The sequence below is a fragment of the Argiope bruennichi genome, chromosome 1 (assembly GCF_947563725.1).
Source record: "Argiope bruennichi chromosome 1, qqArgBrue1.1, whole genome shotgun sequence".
In the NCBI taxonomy this organism is placed as follows: domain Eukaryota; kingdom Metazoa; phylum Arthropoda; class Arachnida; order Araneae; family Araneidae; genus Argiope; species Argiope bruennichi.
Window position 1 is genome coordinate 82206137 of NC_079151.1, and position 21454 is coordinate 82227590.

Below are 21454 nucleotides of genomic sequence, written 5' to 3' on the forward strand. Positions count from 1 at the left end.
CTTTTTTGTATTTATAAACTCAAAATCGTATTATTACATTTATTCAGGAATATAAAATTCTTAAGCTATTCAAATTAATGATTATTTGAAACATCATCATTTATGCCATACGTCTGATATAATAAACCTTTGCATTTGCTTTATATAATTATCTCTTTATGAGCAGGAATACATGCATTGTACTCTTATACAGGAGTACAGGCAATATCTCTTATACAAGCATTGTACTGTCTTGAGCCAAGGAAGAATATCAGTCAGTGAGTCGCCATAAGCTTTATGAAAAATATTTGTATATTTAGACGCACGGACAAGAGACATAAACATATAAGCATGCAGTGTTTGCGATAATGGATAGGGTGAACCACTTTAAAACTAAAAAAGAAAAAAAGACTGATTTCGTGTGAACTTGAATAATAGATACTGAAGGTTATTTCCAATACTTGTTTTTATATATACACTGATATAATTTTGTGGTTACAGCTAAATACGGACATTTGCATATGATAAAGAATACTGGTGGGTATTGAGATTCGAATTCGTGGTTTACTGATGAGGTTCAAATCGGGAGAACCCACAAGCGCAAATAATATAAACTGGTAAATTATAACATTAAACTAAGCATTGACAACTAATCTCAGGGAAATATGCTGTTGGATATCATAATGACGAATGCAACTAATGCTCTACTTTGGTCACGCTTTTCTTTGGATGTTACGTTGGATGTTAGTGTACCATATTTTTTTTACCACAACTTGTTTTGCTCGAATTAATACTTGAGGTTTACTTTAATGTGTATTAATGTAATTTAATGAACTTATTGTAAAAGGCATTGATATGTTTTTTTGCTTATGTCTTACGTTTTTCCCTTGTGTGTAATCCAGAATAAGTAGTTAAAAAGGGCATAAAAACACATTGGTGATCCTTAATGATTATAAACAGGGCAACATCTACATTAGGTTTGCAAAAATGTTTAAATGTTTGCCTAGTTAGGCATAAATGTAAGTAAAAAAAATATACAATCGAGGGAAAAAATAGCTAACTGAGTGTTACAAAAAATACAATAGAAAATTTATAGCACAGTTACGAATATAGTAGAAACTTCAAATATGTTATATATTAGACAGTTTTTATTTTTTACGGAATTACATTAATTAATATCTGACACATTTTTAACGCCCACATCGTACTCATCATTTCGCAATAATATTCGAATTAAAATTTTATCAATTACTGATTTTATTTACATCTATGAAAAATCTACCACCACTACCCCAGTTTTCTACCACCAAGAATAGTGTTGAAACTTACGATACTAAATCTGGAAAATCTTGTTTTTAAAGAAAAAATCTTTTGCTTTGGTTTATATCTTTCAGGTACAGATATGTGATTCTGGTAGTCTGTATCAGAAGAGACGGACAATTCTGCATGCGTGCTTTGAAAAATGCGAATTAAATTGAAAGCTACAATTTTATTTCATATTTCAACAGTGACAAGCAATCCTCAATAAATTCATTATCTTTGATTTTTTTTGGTAATCACTTTGCAGTTTTATTCTTTATTTATCATTTATAAACACTTTCTGTGGTATATGGAAAAGGAAGGAAGAAATTAAATGGCTTGAATATCGATTTAGCTGACACATTGATAGAGATTCGTAATAGAAAACCACGATACTTTTTTCTCAGAATATTGCAAAATCAGGAAGTAGTTTAACTTCTTCAATCGAAATAAATAAAACGATAATATTAGAATGTAAAATTTATTATATAGAATAATTAAACATCTGCTAATAATAGAGGGAAATTATATTAAAAATAAATACCATGTCATTTTAAGGTAAATACCTTAAGTTTCTTCCAAATAACTCGAGATCTATATCAATATTTCCTTAAAAATTGCGATTTCAATTTTAATAAATTTAATAAATTTTCAATTTTAATGATAATAAAAGAAAGCGAGTTAGGAACGGGTTTTAAAAATTAAGACGATACACAAGTAAATGATACAGCAAATTTAAGTGTCTTGATTGAATCGAGTAAAGATGGATTTTTAATAAAAGAATTCTAGAAAATAAAATTTTAAATAACTAAATGATGCGTTAGATTTAAACGTGATTGCTTTTGGTAAGTAAACAAAGAATTCGAAAAAAAGTCTGAAAAATATTCACATTTTAAAACATTTTAGGGATGTGCAAATTCAGAAACGGCTAATCTCTAAAATAAATAAGAGAGGATGTTTATTTTGAAATGTGTCTGATAAAGTACACACAAGTAGAAAGAATAATACTCCAGACTGATTCTTGGAAATCTATTTAATTCAAGCATTATTTCATAACTAAATTAAGCAAAGCATTAAAGTTGAGAAAGTAAAACTAAATAACAGTGCCATCAACAACAAATTTTTTATATTTAACAACGTGCTGATTTATTCTTACAGAGGATATTTTAATTCAGATGGGATCCATTCTTAAGTCATATAGGAGTTACTCATTAAGAATCAAATTAATTTCTGTCATGCTATAGATTATAAATTTAAATTTTAGAAAGCATGGGGCATATTTATAAAATATACCCACTCTGAAATTCCAAGACCTTTCTCAAAGATTTTTATAAATTTATGATAAATGCTATTGAATAATTTTTTCATTCGAGCAAGACATACTTCAAATCATTAAATGGCTTTTAAAATTCCATTTTCCAAATAGCAAAGTGAACCTTTCGTTAACTAAGCGACTCTAAATATGCATTCATTTGAAAATTCATTTAAAATTTCTTATTGGAATTGAAATCAGATTATTTACTTGGTCTTTCTTTTTTACATTCATTTTTAGACCAAACAACATGAATCATGCCTTTAGTAATCATAAACACGCAGCTCTGCTTTCATTTCTTTCATAAAAGCAAAAAAAAAAAAAAAAAAAGTCAATGCTCATAAATATGGTGAAAACGGTTTGTTTTCCGGTTGTTATCCCCAGTGATTGGTGGGTCACTTGGCCATCGTCCATCTCCTTAACCCAAACATCTCATTCTGTTCGCCAAACTGTTCTTCTGTTGCCGTGTTTATTCTGAACAATATTTCGTCGTCTTTTCTCTTGAGATGAAATGAAGCAAATGTTTATCCTTAAAGTTTGTTTATCATTCAGACAGTACTTCTTTAGACTTTTATTTTCCTAACTCCACTTCCTCTGATATCAAACTAATGATAAAAAGAAAAAGAAAAAAAAGTAAAATGGAGGATAAGAAGCAGTTGGCCTACTTGCGGCTTTTTCTATTCAAATAACAGTTTTTTTTCAGTTATAGTAGCATGCCTCCACGGTTTTGGATGGTGAAATGAGTTCTTCATTTACTTTTCGTTTCTTTTTATTAGCACATCAATTATTATTTCTTTCTAGTAACTTAATAAGACTAATAATAAAACTCTTGTAATATATTGAATTAATAATGATATGTTCTTACAAGAATATGTTTAAAAATAATATGTAATTAATCTTTCGATTAATAATTTTAACCAATGAGTAATACTTGTGTAAAGTAAATGATTTATTATTGCATGCAAATAATAAAAATTTCTTTTTTTGGAAAAAGTAATGAAATGAAAGCGAATATTTGAATGAGAATCAATTTTTCTCATCAATGTCTAAAATTATTCACTTTTATCAACAATTTTTCTGCCTGCGAATCTGTTAAATACTTTACCAGCCTTTATTTTCCCTTGAAGAAAATGTTTCATCATTTAAATTAATAATATCTTCTAAGGCTGAATAATTAGCATCGAAAAACATTCTTTGCTTTTGTGGTAGTTACGAAAACCGTGGATCAATGAATAATTGTGAATTTATCATGAAAATGTAAATGAATTTTTTAAAATCCTGTGATAGATCGGATTAAATTTAATTATAAGCCTCTATTGTATGAAATATAATGTGAACAGAATGTTTAATTTTTATTCGAAATATCCACCATTGTAAGGCACATTAAGATAAAATTCGACATTTCAGCTTTTAATTACGTATTCACTCAGTAGAAAACCCATCCATATCTTCTGAGAATATTCAACTAGTATGTATTAATTCCATCTATCTAAATACAGTCCTTTCATTATCTGCAAATATTGGTGGAATCGTTCTGATTTTTAAGATTTTCTAGAAATATTTTTATGTTGTTTATTGTTGTTGTTGTTTATTATGGGACTTGCCATGGACAAGCTCGCTGATGAAGTCAGCGATTTTAAGCCAAGGGAACGTCTCTTGTTTTAGTAGCGCCAACTAGGGCCAAGAGTACGTCTTAGCTACTCACGCATCACATTCGCTTGCACAACCCCTTTTTACAGGAAAGCACATTCACACATCTCACAGATAGAACAGATGCAAAACAACCATGCCCGAACCGGGACTCGAACACAGGACGGTCAGATCACGGGGAAGACGCGCTACCCCTATGCCATGAAGCTGGCGATGTTGTTTATGATGCAATGAATCATTTTTGTTGTAGACTAAGAGATTCTAGGTTTTCTTTGTATAAATCTTTGTTAAAGTGTTTCCGAGAAGATTCTTAACAATGATTTTGAATGATAACCAATCATTCTTTTAAAGTTCTGCCATGACACCATATGAATCTTTAATCTTTGTTCATCTGAAAAATTCCAGAACAACATTCCAGATATTGTTACAATTCATTAATTATCTTTGTGTTTCCAAAAGGTTCACTGAAACTGAATTATTTTTATTGACTGATACAAATATATTGGCAACACACATTTTAAGTTCTGTTAGTAGATATCGATGAGTTTCGTCATTCAGTTGAGTTGTGCTTTGTAATTCCAAATTCCACTATTAAACTTCATATACAAGCCATATGAATTCAACAGACATTAAGCACGTATACATCTTAAAATAGAAAATTCATTGTAATTAATTTTCGGTGTGAAAATAACATTTTATCCGATACTAACTATTTTGTGTGCTTATTACTCTGTCCAAATATATTATTTATAAAAATTAAAAAAATCCGGAAATTATGTATGTATTACTATTTAAAATTTATTTAGAATAGAAAAGCGTTGATCATTAGTCACATTCTGTTTAAATAATATTATTTTCAGGTCACAAATACGGCCCTAATTCCTTAGAAAGAAAAAAAGCAGTCAAAGATATCGACAGTCTTTTAGTTTTAGCTCAAAAGGAAATGGCTAGTCGAGGACTCGTGAATAAGGTAAACTAATCCATTTTTTTTTATATAATCAGAATATAAATTTCATAGAAAAATCTGGAAAGGCATGGAATTATTCTATATTTAAAATGCTCTTACATTTATTCCAGAAACTGGTTGGCATTTTAGAATAATTGAAATTTCTGTTATGATAGTTTAGCAAGCACTCTTGATGATGTTGCCCTGTAATTTGAGCATATTTTATGTTATTTTCGGTTTTATTTTCTAAAAAAAAAAAAAAAAAAAAATACGTGAAGAATGTCAATATTTATTATTTATTTGCTACTTCTAAATTTTTATAAAAGTAAAAGTTATGTAGAAATCTTTTAAATAATAATAAAAGAATGTGCCAAAGACACAAATATTTATAAGAGTAGAATTTATATAATTTAATTTGATGATTTTTCATTGAAATATATCTTTTATTAAAGCAAATTTACACATTTTAGCTATTTTTTTTGTTATATATGTAGGCAAATAAATTTTACTTAAATAGATGAAAATAACACTTTGAATAAATGGTGACATGATAAATGCATTTATGCAACAATGATTTCAGAGGATTATTTCGGGAAATAGTTTTCAATTTTTTTCTATTCTTCAATTTAGGTTTTCCGAACAAATCAGTTTCTACTTTTAGTATTTCAAAAAAAAAATATTTCAAAGTAATAATTCCATTAATAAAAAAGTGTGTTTAAAAAGGAAAAACTTTAAATATTTCTTCCGATCAAAAAATATATATTACTTCGCATTTTCGTATATAATTAAATAGTATCCATTTTTAAATAAAAGCCTTGGGTAGAGAATATTTCTAATGTAGGCTTTTGTTTTTGTGAAAAAAAGTATGTGTTTTAAATAAAGAAAGACATAAATGTTATATAGTTGACTAGCCGCCTTTGGCGACCAGCCGGTTCGCCAATCTTAATGTTCGTTAAAATTTTAATAATTAAATATTTTATGCAATTCCTACTTTAATAGCTTCTTCATCAAAATATTTTAAAACCTCAAATTTTGATAGTCATATAATTGTCTCATAATATTATAAACGCCTTCAGTCATAACTTAATATGTATCTCTCTAATTTTCTGTTAGTTCCCGTAGAATTTATACTATAAATTAAAGTGGAAAGGATTGATCTGCAATTAATATAATAATATTTTTTACTGAAACAAAGTATTTTTTTTATAATATGATTACTGAAAACAGTCACGAGCGTTTAAACCTTATGGGCACTAAAGAATATCTTTCCTAATTTATGTAATATTTCAAGAATTTGTCAACAAAATATTCTCAGATTCATTATGACCAGAACGATTAATTAACAATGTTTAATTTTAAATGCATCAAACACTAAGAAAATAAAACGAATCGTTTAAAATGATCGGTTGAAAACAGGTTAAAAAAACTAAAAAAACGATGTACTTAAAACTATAAGCGTATACAAAAAATATATAACTAACATAAATATAATTTAATTGCAAAAACATGCAACTAATCTAAAAATAATTTAAATCATCCGTTGATAATGGTTGTCATGTCAACAATCAGAACACAATGTGCATGCGTGAATTTTCAACGCCAGTTACGGTAACGCAAATGCGTGAGTTTTTCTATGCCAGTTGGGGTAACGTTATGCAGATTAGACATTTGTAATTTCCTTTATTCTGTTTTATTTTAATTCAAAAGTACTTAAGAATGAATCTGAAAGTTCGATTCATTAACAATGTTTAATTTTAAATGCATCAAACATTAAGAAAATAAATAGAATCGTTTCAAATAATCAGCCGAAAAATCTTAAGCCTAGCCTCATGACTGTCGGGAAAAAAAAGTGAAGCCGTATTCATTTGGCGGTGGGGAAAATGAAAAGATTTCTTTGGCGGGAAAGTTAGATTTTAATTAATAATTAAAATTCTAATTAAAAATTCGAAAAAAGGGCTATCCTAACTTTTAAGTTAGATCAAACTGCACACGGTGTGAAAATTTGATTAAAATCGGTTAAGTAGTTTAGGAGTCCATCGCGGACAAACAACGTGACACGTAATTTATATATATTAAGATTATAAGAGCAACATTTATGTTCTCAATGTTAAAAATTGGATTTCTTTTTTTATTGCAACATATTTTAAATCAAATGTTTACAGACACTTAGAAAATTTCATTATTAAAATAAATTCACTAAGATATAATATTTTAATTTTTTTTGGTACTTTACCATTATACCGGCGCTGGCGATTAAGTCGCCAATAATGATGCAACCAACGCCAAACGGAAACCTTTTGTTTGGTGTGATTTGTTCCGGCAACTGTGTGCTGTCGCCAAAAAGTCTGTTTGGCGAGATTTGCGCCGGTATAATGGAAAAGTATCGTTTACATTAATTATGTTATATCCAGTAGAGTAATTATACATTACGAATTTTTCAATAAGTATTTTGTGTTAGACCGATTTTGTTTAGTTTGGAAATGTATGATCTAGTTGTGAATGCAACAATGCAATTTAAACAGTTTCATTTCAGCATCTTATGTGAATTACTTAAGATATTGGCTTCAGGCTAGAATTAACAAGTTAATTAAATAAATTAAGATTTTGATTTAGAAATTTGTTTTTATAATTTGGGAGAAGGATGGGTTTAATAGCAAAGCAATGTAAAATTTAAGTTAGATCCCTTCTTTATCTAATTCTATTTCCAATTTAAAAATAACTTATCTTTAATAAATTCAAAACACAAACATAATTTTAAAAAAATCAAACACTTTATTGTAATTATAACGCATGTTTAATTAAATATATTATTAGTTTAACTCCGATATGTAAGCATCATATTTATATTTTATTCATTTTATAAATATCATTGAAATAAGCTTTAGCAAATATTTACTGTCCATTCTTAAAATAATGACATTGCTTCAGGAAATTTTGACGGCTTTATTTAACTAAGCAATATGAGAAAAGCTTTTAATTAATTAAAATGTCGGTTCAGAGTTCACTTCTGTCAAAATGAAGCTCATAATGTTTTATTCAATGAGTACCTAATATTAAAGCAGAGATCACTTTCGATTCTACCAATTCAATAATTCACGTGGCTGAAACAGCATTTTCAAGCCATGATATAATAATGCTTGAAAATCACTTATTACAGTTTTGCTTGTAAATCAACAGTAATGATTTAAATGAAATTGTTCAAAGGACAAAACAATTTATTAAACAATCATATGGTCCCTTTGTATTGTATGTTTATTGAAGATTTTCAAACTGAAGCATAACTATCTGCAATCATTCTGATATAAGTTTCTTGATCAATAATGAAATGATTATTTAAAAAATATTGATATTTTATTCAATATTAGCATTAAAAATTGCAAGAAATATAAATAAGTTAAAGATTTGTTTCGTCCGTATTTTATATTTGTAATTAATATACATATATTGTATAATAATTATTATACAATACTTATTAAGTTATTATTTTATTAAGTTAATATTTATAAAACTTAATATTTTATTAAGTTTTAAAACAAAGTTTGAAGGTGTTTTGAATATTATAAGCATTGCTTTCATATTATGGCAGATTTAACCACTAAATGACATATATATAATGCTAAATGATATTACTTAAAACAATGCTCCATTGTGTCAAAAATTGGAATTGCAGCATATTAACATTGTTATCAGATACAACGAAAGGTATTTATAAACTGCCATATTCTCTATCAAGTTATTCGAAAATTGTAGGACTATGCTCAAAATGATTGATAATTAAGGCAATTGTATCCAAACAGCTTCTATAACTGCTTACAATTATGCAAATATATATACAAATCCCAATAAATGAGTTTCATGTCAGGTTATTTAGAATAAAATAGCATTCTGAAATTTTATGAACAAAAAATAATGGTGGTACCTTTCTTGAAGTAAAAACTCCACTATACACTTTTATTTCCAAATAGCTGAAATATGTGAGGATAATACTAGATCTTCCATATCTAATTTGGTGCATTACAAATTTAAAAATGGTGCTTTATCTAATTTTATATTTCGCTTAGAACTCCTTTGAAAACATTTTATCACATATATAGTTATTTTTATCTATAAAGTAAACTTATAAAGATAAGTATAAGATTTTACTTTTAAAAAAAATTCAGATTTAGTTTTATTATATGAATGTTGATGAGATTGCTGTATGACCTGATTTGAATACTCTAGATCATTTTGGGATTTAATTAGAAAGACGATTATAAGCAAAGGCATTTAAATGTATTTCAAGAGAGAAATTCATTTATAAAAATGTTATATTTTACAAGTGGTTATCAAAATAATGGAAACACTTTAGATTTATAAAGAATCATTTATTAGTATGGTGGAGGACCGTCTTTGGCATGTTATACAGCTTGGATTCGCCTAGGAATCGATTCATACAAGTGTTGAATAGTGTTTAGGCGAATAATGTAATATTCTTCCTAGAGATATTGTGAAAGATCTGGGAGAGATGCAGATGGAGGATATCGACTCCTTATTAAACACTCTAAAACGATTCCATAACTCCATAACGATTCAATTTATATTTTAATGCTTAGGAAGCGCATTCAAAAATATCACTTTTATTCACAGGTGTATCCATTATTTTGATAACCACCTGTACATGTCCAAATTCATATCTTAAAATTTAAGCTGAATTAAGTACCGAATTTCAAATTATTCTCGCAAATATTAGTACAAAAATTAAAGTTTACAAGTGTCCGAATACTGAGATCTGATAATTGTTTTTGCAAAACTAAATGTTAGTAGATGCAATAAATATTGGTTATTATGAAATATTTATAATAGAAGAGATTCAGTAAATTGCGCTGCTTAAATAAACACAAAAAGGGTGGAAATTTAGCAATAACTTCATTTGTAACTTAAGTTCTACACAAAATCCATATCTCGATGTAATTAATTCCATTATTTAAGCTTTATCGAGTCATGGCACAACTTTACCAATGCTTTCTGCAACATCGTTCATATTTGAAATGATGAATTTGTCACAGTTCATGGTTTCCTTTGAAACTCAGCGTCATCAATATCTTTATGTCCATTCTAAACATGTTGCACTATTTCTTGATAATTTGACGTGACATTGATGATCAATATACATTTCAAGTGATTGTCATTAAGGTTTAGTGCAGTTATAACTTTTCTAACGAAAACGAATCGCCATATTCGACGTGATTTGTAGCTGCCAAGATATGTTTACAATTCATTATCAGACAAATTAAAATTGCATTAAAGCCGTGACATTACGTGACATTAAAGCCACTTTGTCACAGGATACAAATATATATCTGAAGTGTTGCCTCAAAGTTTAATTAAAATAAGATTTCACTCATAATTTTTAAGAAGGGGTGCACCTAATTTTCTGATTAACTTTCGTATTTACAAAATAAAAACTATAAATACAGTTTTGGATCTATTTGATCTATTTCCTTAAAATTATTCCTATAAAACATAAATATGCAATTTTCATAGATGCCGAAAATTTGCTGTTTCTATATCACACATACATAGTAATGTATATTTTGCGTAATATACTAATGATAACGATTTTTTTTATATAATCAGTATATTTTTATTCTGTTAAACGAAAGTTTCTATGAATAATAATTTTGCTCAAATTATATACATATTATATTATTTTAAATTTAAAAAATTGCTCTTTATTTGATTAGTTACCAGTGTAATAACTTTAATGTGGTAATTTTAATAATTTTTTTTCATTTTTATTTTGTTTCAATAGGTAAACTTAGTTGTTCTTTCGGATCATGGAATGACCTCAACAGATTCAAGAGGATTAAGTGTAATCAATTTAAACCATTTGATTGATATGTCTGATATCCGTTATATGGTTTATTATGGAGCGACAAGTATGCTACTTCCATACGAAGGAAAGTTAGAAAAAGTAAGTAGTGACAAATTATTTTTATTTAAGAAGATAGAAAATTAAATGGATACTTGTTATTTTAATTGAATTAAAAGATTTCTGTATTGTCTCTATATTTATTCGTAAACATCGAAAAGAAACTTCTTGGAAGATAGAAATATAAAAAGGAAATATGTTCTATAAATATGTAAATATTTATATCTTAGATGTAAATATTTATTCTTTTGCTCTAGCCAACTGTAAAATCAAATATCTGTGATGATATAATTACTCCATTCAGGGAGAATTTTAATGGCTTCAACGGAAGCAAGACTTTTTTCCAACTTGTCTTATTCACTTAACTTGACCTTACCGAATTCGTAAATATCTTTTTTGTGCTTTCTAGCACAAAGAATATAAATATAAAATGAAGAAAATATGAATGAAATGAAAGAATATAAATATAACAATGAAATATGTTGAATAAGAATGAAATAAATAAGAATGAAATTCAATTAAGAAGGAAATAAAGAATATATAAATGAAAGAATATAAATATAAAAATGAAATATGTTCTATAAATTTCAGAGAGAATTTTAATGGCTTCAATGAAATAAAGACTTTTTTCCAACTTGTCTTATTCATTTAACTTGACATTACCGAATTCGTAAATATCTTCTTTGTGCTCTCTAGCACCAAACAGTTTTCAAGGTCTCTTAACTGTTAAGGTGTTAAAAAACTGTTTTCTACTCAGTGTCTATTAAAACGTTGTCTTGTATTTTTTATGATATTTTTAATTTGCAATAGTAATATTATGAATGAAAAGATCATTTATCTCAACATGCTAAATCACAATTTCCAAAAGGCTTCGCGCTCTGTCAGTGGCAGTTATCATTGTTAATTCTTTGAATTCAAAAATTGTATAACTAGGCTCAATTCATATGGGTGAAGCGGATGACAGTTTTCTTAATCATTATTAAAATTCATTATAAAAATTTCTGTGTTTTCTAACATTGTGTCACTTAGCGATGATGCTTCTGAATTATATATGGTTCGATTGATTCACAATTGTAAATTTAACATAATTACATACTGAATTCCAAAGTAATATCTTTCTGACTGACTAATCTATGCAGTTTTTATTCAAATTATGCTTCTTCAGAATCTATATTTACGAAAATTGTAAGAAATTTCTGGATTGCTGGAAAGAAAATATGCATTTTTCAATTATAAGTTTTTATAAAAATAATGTTTTCTATCTTTAACTGAATTTTTTCATTGAAGAATGCCTAAATAGGCATTCTTTATCAGTTGTATTCATTGTATACATAACTGAAAGTTTATTTTAAATTTTATTATCAACTCTGTCGTTCTTTCAAGTCAATAGTGAAAATAGGATGACTGTTTTAGAATCAAATTATTGTTTACTTAACTCAGTTAACATTAACATAATTCTGAAAATCTTATCGTTTCGTGGAAATTGCCTGACAAAATACCTATATAATGTATCCTAGCAGTTCGTGATTAAAACTGAAACCTTCCGAGGATTTCACAGATTGCTATTCTAAATCTTAATGCTGTTCCATATTAGACAATTTACCAATTAATATTGAGAACTGATTCACTAATGGACCACTAGAAAGACCAAGAATGATCGATAGAGTTGTGCTTAAAATATTTCAAGAATAGATTAATGAATCATGTTTATGGCTTCATTATTGAAATAATAGACAGAACTGGTGATATTCATTGTTAAGATTTAGTTTTGAAGTCTATCTCTTGCAGTATTATTTGTATTATATACGAGGTATTATTGCCATGGAACAGAGAAAAACTGAGAAATCATGTTTTTAATATGACATGGGATATTTAAGATAATATTCTTATTTCTTTAATTTTAGTATTACAAAGCAAATTTTCTTTTTAAGCAATCCAACTAAAGGCATGTTAAATGTTAGAATTATAATCGACTAAGTATTTTAAGATACTCTATTGACTGCATTAATCGAAAAAAATTATCATAAAATGCTAAATAAATATTAAAAAAACAATTTTGTGAAAATTTCAGAGAAATAAATAATTTTTACTGCAATATCTTTTTTTTTATAATTCGTTATAAGATAAACGTTTGATAATTAGGACAATCTTTTGTATCAATAGTGATTAACAAGTAATTAAAGACTCTTAAAAATAAAAAAAAGTCATTCAAAATAAACATTATCATTATTATAATCGAGTATATATGTATTTGCATGCATTGCTTTTCTGAATATAATAATCCTATATTAATGTTAGTAAACGTTTTATAGCTTCGGTTTTGCACATTTCAAAAAATAATCTAATATAAGTTTTAAAATCATATTTATTTGTACTAAAATATTGCTTTTGGTTAAGGTACTAAGATATACATGCTTTTGATAAGGATATTGAAGTATGTGTAAAATTTTCTTTAATTTAATTGAGCATTATTATAATTAAAAATACCGTAAATCCAAGAAAAAGTTACCAAATCAAAAAGGTAAATTAATGTATATATATATATCTCAGGTATGGAAATAAATAAATAAATTCAATGATGTCTCGTAAAATCAAAACAATTTCTTGGACATAAATGTATATACTATCAGAGAATTTAGTATGCCTTTGTAAAAATGTTAAATCAAACATATAAGGAAACTTTTATACGAAATCTAAGAGAATATATGATAAAAGATGGTAATACACTAATTTTGTTGAAGAGAAATGCATCATTTACTCAACAATGAAACCTCAATCATTCAAAGATTGTTCAGTTTGAAAATGTTGATTTTAAAGCTAAGCATTAATTTGACAGCTCCTTTGGACAGATATAATTAGCAACAAACTTGTCTTTGAATAATTATTTTCCTGCTGAAAATTTTAAAATCATTTTTGTATTGACGAATTTATCTTTTAAAGTGAAAGAAATTTTTGTTTAAATGAATCCTAAGATGAAACTAAACGAATGGGTTATTTCAAATTGAGGAAATCTTTCAAACTTTTCTGCTCATAATACAAATTAAGAGACTTGAGTATAAATTAACTTTGATTGACGATCAGGGAATGAAGAAAGTTTTGGTAATGAATGGTTGGGAAGCGAATGACATGTCATTTGTTTCAAAATTGGTGGCGCATTTTTTTTTGGAGGGGGGATATGATATCGAATTAGATAAACCCTTTACTTTATTATTTAAAGCCTAAAAGAATACCCATGATAATTTCTTTGTGGAGGAAAATTGCAATTTAATGATAGTGTCATGTTTATCAGAATTTAAAAGTTCGTATTGCTTTATTAAATAACATCTGAACTGTTGGTCTCTAAATATTATAGATCGAAATTATTCTTTAGTTTTCATTCAGCTGATCTATACTAAAAGTTTAAAACAATCTCATCAATTTCCTTATTATTCCTTTCAATAATTTGTCGCAACAAACGGATACTTGTCTCTCTCCATGGAAGTCATTAATTCTATCTTATATGTCATTGTATGATAAAAAGCAATTATCAATGGCTTTCATTTTCATTGAATCCATTAATACCATCCAACCCACGGTAACTCTCATTTTGTCAAAAATTCCGTTCAGCAGTTTTGAGTTCAATATTCAGGGGTCATTTATTTTAACTGTGAGATAAAAATTATTTATTACCCAAGAAAATGGAACAGATTCTTATGAAACTTTTGAATGATGTGTTTGGTCTTATCTGAAATTGTAATGAAAAAGGTGTTTCGTACATTGATTTTGTAAGAAAATATGATTAAATTCTGATCTGAAACGTCATTTCTGCAATAATATATTATCTGATTTACTGATAGAAAATTAATAAATATTTTAACAAATATTTATTGGCAATTCACTGTATAATTGGTAAGGTCATTTACGCTTTTCTGTTCACAAATGAAATTTTTATTTTACCGCTTGCAGATAGGAAACAGTAAAATTATTTTTTAATGAAAAGTATCTATTTATAATAAGTACATTTTTAAAATAAATTTGAATATCATTTTAACATCAATGGGCTTAAGCATTTATTGACTAGATGGTTATTGTACTAATAAATTGCATTACAGATATTTAGGAATGCGTACGTTTTTTTTATTGATTAGTTAGGTTAATTTTTATTTTTGCCGAGAAAAAGATAGTAATAATTATTTTGATAAGTTCTGGTGTTTGCCATGGAAAAATTTTAATTTTCTAAAACATTTCTATTCTTAACACAATGTTAACTTTCCTATGTTCCCTGTTTCCTAACTTTCAATGTTCCCTTTCTTAAGCATAATACATATACATTATGAATAATTTCATGTAATGGAACTTATAATATTTTTCATATTTTATATAAAGAAATTCTCTTATTTTTTCTCTTTCATTGGATAACAGTGGCACTTTTGAAAATAATCCAATTCTAATCATGATGTTGCATAAAATTTCACGTTTTCATAAAATTGTACAAAGAGTGAGCCTCCTCAATCTTTATAACTGAGTCGTTTGCGGAATTTTTTTTTCAAATTAAAATTTGGCGTTACTTTAAAGCTCTGTTATTTCATTTTTAAAACTATGCATTTCCTTTTTGGGGCTTTTTCGTCTAACAGTATTTTAATTTCTGATTTTTTAAACGCGGTGAAAAGGCAAATAATGTGTTTCAAATCTGAATTAAATCGTCTTACTGAATAATACGAGAAAGGAGTGAGTTACTTACTTGTTTGAAAAATTTCATCAGGTGAATAAATAAGAAGTCTCAAATGAGAAGATTTCACGAAGCTGATTATCTCTGCCTGATGGTCTTTTGTCGCTAGATTTTTATTTTCTTCCCTGAAAAATGCTGAGGTCAGGTTGGCGACGGATGTCTTGGCGCCAAATCCATCATTTAGTAAACCAAAACATCACCAGACTCCTATTAAAGGACACTTCCATTTTCAAAGTGGAAATAGAGTCAAAATATTTATTCTCAAAAGGAATCGTGACTGCGAAAAAAAAAAGATTTTAGGATTAATTTGTCTGCTATTTTTGTATAAAGAAGATCACCTGTTACTTTATTCCTGTCATTTCATGTTCTTCATTTTTCTTTCATTTATTTAGAAAAACAGTCAACAACTTTATTTGATGCATTTATCTAATTTATCTAATTAATGAAATGATTTAAGACCACAATCTTTTATTTCATTTGTTAAAATCATATGTATTTTTAAATACTGATTTTAAATGAAATTGATTTCCAATTAATTTATAAAAATCATTTTTAATAAGCTGATTATATACTTTTAATCTTTATAAATACTTTTGTCACAGTCTCATTTCTCAGATAGTGACAGTTCTTTCATTTCTTATATTCTTGATATGATCATTTTACTTCTTGCAGCTTATAATACTTTTCCTCTGATAAATTAAAAATATATGTTTCTCAATTTTTAAAATTATATCAGTGGCTGAAGGTGTTGAAATTAGTTGGAGAATATCTGTTAAGAGAGCTATAATGATTCATAACTTTTCAGGCTACTCAAATAATGCAACTAATTTATATAAATTGAAAACTTATTTTTACTAAAATTATAATTCAAATAATTATTAAATGAAAATTTCTTCATTTATGAATAATGTATTCCACCTTACATATCTATCCTTTCAATAAAAAAAGAAATAAGACTTGACTGAAAGAAATTGAATCTGATTCATAGAAAGTGATTACTTAGTATTTTTCTGCCCCAAGAGACATTCTGTGCCAAACTAGGGAACTGAAATTGAAATATTGAATTGTTTATTGTGTATTACCTCTGCTAGGATATCGGCAGCAATTTTGTATACTTTATTTATGAAAAATTAAATAATCAAAAATAAAGGAATTTTATTTTATTAGCATTTGTAATTAAATTAATTAGATTGCGCAAATTGTAAGTGGCTTATACATATTTCGTTATAAGATAAATACATTTCATTGTAAACGATTTTCACTCATTACGAAATAAGAAAAAAAGTGGGTGGGACTTGGAAAAATATGATACTTTTAAATTTTGAAGCAGTAAATGTTATTCAAGCCCTATAGGTAAAAAGATGTGAAAAGTATGTGCAAGAAAATGTAGTATATCTGCGGGATTCAGTTTTAGAGGGAAGAGAATCTGATATCTTTCCTTGCTTAGAGAAACAAGAAGTAACTAAGATAATGTAAAGATGATTGGAAGAACTGATGACGCGTAGAATAGTATTTGATTCATTACACATAATTTCATAAATTGTATCGTTTTCGTCTTTAAAGTATGACAAAAAAATATGAAAATTAAAACTCATAATAAAATTTGAAAGAAAAATAGCAAATACATGGAGTGCTTTGGTCTTGTTTTCTATTGACAATCAAAAAGGCATAGGCATAAAAAGGAAAAAAAATTCTCGAAAGAAAGTATATATATATATATATATATATATAATCTTCAATGTTTATAAGCCTATCTTAAATAGTTTTTTTATAATGTAATTAGCAAGGTTTTTGAGAAATCACAAAAAAAGTAGAAGGAATATGTGGGTTTATAGTTTTAACTGTTGAAAAATATTAAAAATATTTGTTACAATTGAAGTGTTACTTCTAATAAAGTCTTATTTGATTTCAATGATTCAATAGATATTTTTTAACACCCGAAATATTGAAAAAATAGTACCCGTATATGAATATTTTTTCCCTCTTTCAATTTTAAGATTGATAAGGAAAAGCGAAGCTACTGCTGAATTCATTTGGTGAATTGAAGAGGCTTAAACGATGAAGAATTTTAATGCTTCTCGTTCCTCCTGAGGTAGATATTTCTAATCGATTTTGAACCTGCTTTAAACTCCATTTTAAAATTTAAAAAAACTGCAAAATATTACAAGAAAAAAAATCTCACTTTTTTCAGAAAACTCAATAATTAAAAAAAAATGGCTTTAAGAAAACAAAAATAACTTTGTAAAATTGTATATTTATATTTTAAATTTTCTCTCTTTTGAATCAAAAAATAACAACTGTGTGTTTCTAAAGGTTAAATTATACTAACCTTTCAAATAAATTATAAAAAAAATTGAAAGTTTAAATATTTTTCTTAAAAAAAAAAACGTGGAAAGAAAAAGCGTATTAACATTATGAAGAAAACTCTGTATATGCTTTCCCATTTTATGACATATCTTAATGAGTATTATTCTTTGAAATAAAATCCTTTTATTATTTTTTCTTTTTTTTTTCTTTTCATATGCTTTGGAAAAAATTACTCTGCATTTGACAAAAACATCACATTTTTTTAAGAATTTGACAATTTATTACATGTTAATTTTATTAAAGACGATTAAATAAATGTAAATCAGAATCATAAAAAATACAAATATTAAAATCCATTTTAATTTAAAAGGTTATCACATATAATTAAATAAAAAATAAGTGATTACTTACAATTTTATAGAAAAAATTTGTCCATTTGGAATGTTAATTAAGAATATAGAAAATCTTATATTTTAATTAAAAATATAGAAACGTTTAATATTTTAACTAAGAATATAGAATAAAAAAATTAAGAATATAGAAACGCATTCGACTTATTTAAAAAATCCTTCAAATCAATTATGGAAGTACAGAAGCGTAAAAGCTGAAACGATGAGAAACTACTTTTTAAATCTTTAATTATATTCTTTTTTTCCTTCATTTCCTAAATCTACTTAGACAAATCTTCTCACCTAAGTTTCCAGGTGCCATTAGCACATGATCAAACCAGTAAATACATACAGAACATTAAATAGGGTAATCGCACAGGTTAATATATATACAAATATTTTTGATAATATAGATGTCAATAACATAACAAGATTATTTCAGTTTAAAATCTTTTTATTGGATGAGATCTTTTAAAAACGAATAATAAAGGTTAATAAGTTATTATTTGTCTTATTACAGTCTTTTTCTTTATTTTCCCTTTTTATTGCTTTTTGAATTTCTATTAAATAAACACATTTCGAGAATGAATAATTGAAAGAATAATGAATCATGAGTTGAAAGCCTAATCTTCTTTCATGATCAAAAAGAAAATGGCGCTTTATTTTTTTTTTTAAATCTATCAAAAATTAAGGTGGTGCATTTCTTATCAAAGAATGATTCGAATTTTTTTATTTATTTTTAATTTAAATTACCGAAGAGTAAAATGAAAATAAAAGGAGATTATATGAAGTATAAGAATAATCAAATATGTTTGATTAAAATGCTACAGTAAATAAATTTCTCTTAATTTTTGATGCTTCGATAAGTATTCTAGTACGAAGAAATGAGTCGCCATTGATGGCCACATGGTTAACTTGAAATATTAACTGCGTTTATTTTCAGTTTACTATGTATAATTTTATGTTCATGATTCTATCAACAAAAGGTTTTTCAGTGACAAATTGTAATAAGTAATAAACATATTAATTAACATTAAACATAATAATAAACAATAATAAACATACTTTTGACTGCCTTAGTTGTATTCGATTTATTAATTGACCTCTTATAATATCATAGTGAATTTGAGTCATAGCTATATGATTCTGATTTTTCACGCATTTTTCTTAGCTGTTTAATTTAGTTCTTAATTCTCCATATTAACTGTGGATATAAGAAGCAGAATTATTCCTTAGTTTTCACTAATAAAAAGAAAGGAAACGATATGAACAAGTAAATGATAAAACTGTGAAAATTGTCTGAAATATAATTTTAAATGTATTTTAATTCCAGTTACTTGAAAATGATGCTTATAATTATAAATGTTTGCAATTCCTTTGTTAATTAAATTAGGAAGAAAATTATGGGCACAATTCATAAAAAACAATTATTTTTTTACTTATATTATTTGTTGCATATGAAAAATCTTCATTACAAACTCAGGCATGATACTCCAGTATGCATAGCCTTGATCCCACTTCACATTTTAGGCTGTTTCAAAGGTGTTTTTCATACAGGATTGTTTCAAGCATCTTCAAAATTTATGGCAATGAAAAGGGCAATGAAATGAAAATAACATAAATGTAAAAAATATGAAAAATTGCTTAGTTCTACTCATAGAACTGTGAATATTTTGGTATTACTTAGCGTGTTTTCTATCACTGGCATACGTCAGACGCTTTTTTATTGTCTTCGTTACCGATAACAAAGAACAGTATACTCATTTCACTTTCATTTGAAACATTCTCATTAATAATGCTACATTATGGAGAAATAGAGAAATATATGAGCGATTGGATACCATTCGTACCTTCTTGTATGTACTTGTGGGTTTAAACCTTCTACAATTCTACATCCCTGGATTCAAACGAAATTTGACAATACTGAAAAAGGAATGAAATGGGAGTAAAAAAAATTTTTTATATGTGTTTTTCCGCCATAAATTAGAAACAAATTTTGACATAAAAATTATTTTTTCAATATCTTAAATTTAAAAAAAAGAGGCTTTATAGAGACGACAATTTCATTACCATGTTATTATACCGTAATTTTTTAATTTATTTTCTAAAAGCAGTTTAAGCCCTATTTACACGAATTCCATTTTTTTTTTGTATTACTTAGAAATATATGCGTTTTAATTGTCCTTGCTTGTCTGACTGATTCTATACTGACAGTTTCAAAATTGTAAATAGTAATAATAAAAATGTAAAAAAAAATATATAAATATTGTATTAATTCCATAATTTAAAAAAATTACAATTAAAAGAATTTTAAAATCATATCAGAATATTAAAATGACAAAATGAGAGAGTCAAAAACTAAAACTATAGCTTAAAGTAAATATAGTTTAAAACAGATAAAAAATTTTTAAATAAACGATAAAAGTTGTCTGTTTAGCGAAAATCTTTTTACAAGTGTTTTAAGTATCATAATTATTACAAAAGATGATAATAATGAAGAAGAATACTATTTAGAACAGAAAGCGGAAAATAATATATTTTTAAATAAAATTCTTTGAGTAACAGATTATGGATGAAGTATTCTTCAATTATCAGTTTAAGTTTGTTTTATAAAGGCAATGCTTCTCAAACTATTTTATTTATTCTTGTATAAGAATGGAAGAATTAATCTGTTATTTCTCCTCAAACACAAATAACAGGAAAAGTTCAAGGAAAGCGATTTAATTAATCTACTTTAATAACTTAATACTAGGAAAATAGGATTTACTTTTAACATCCATCTCTTGTCTGGTGCATTAATTAATATCTTTTCCAAGAAAGCTGGGACGTATTTAATATAAGACAGAAAACCCAAATATAGATTCTTCGAGAGTCACCGAATAAGATGACCTGAACGAAAATAATCCTGTAAGATTAGAAGGAATTTAAATACTTTATTTCAGAAACTTTAAGA

General features: G+C 26.5%; 1 protein-coding gene across 1 annotated transcript in view; it reads left to right on the forward strand.

The window, feature by feature from the left end:
- The window catches only part of LOC129979010 (glycerophosphocholine cholinephosphodiesterase ENPP6-like), a 132332-nt gene that overhangs the window by 103517 nt on the left and 7361 nt on the right, over positions 1–21454 (forward strand). The window contains exons 4-5 of the mRNA XM_056090679.1: positions 5101–5210; positions 10978–11139. Coding sequence (XP_055946654.1) covers positions 5101–5210; positions 10978–11139 — 272 coding nt within the window. The remainder of the gene's footprint in view (positions 1–5100; positions 5211–10977; positions 11140–21454) is intronic.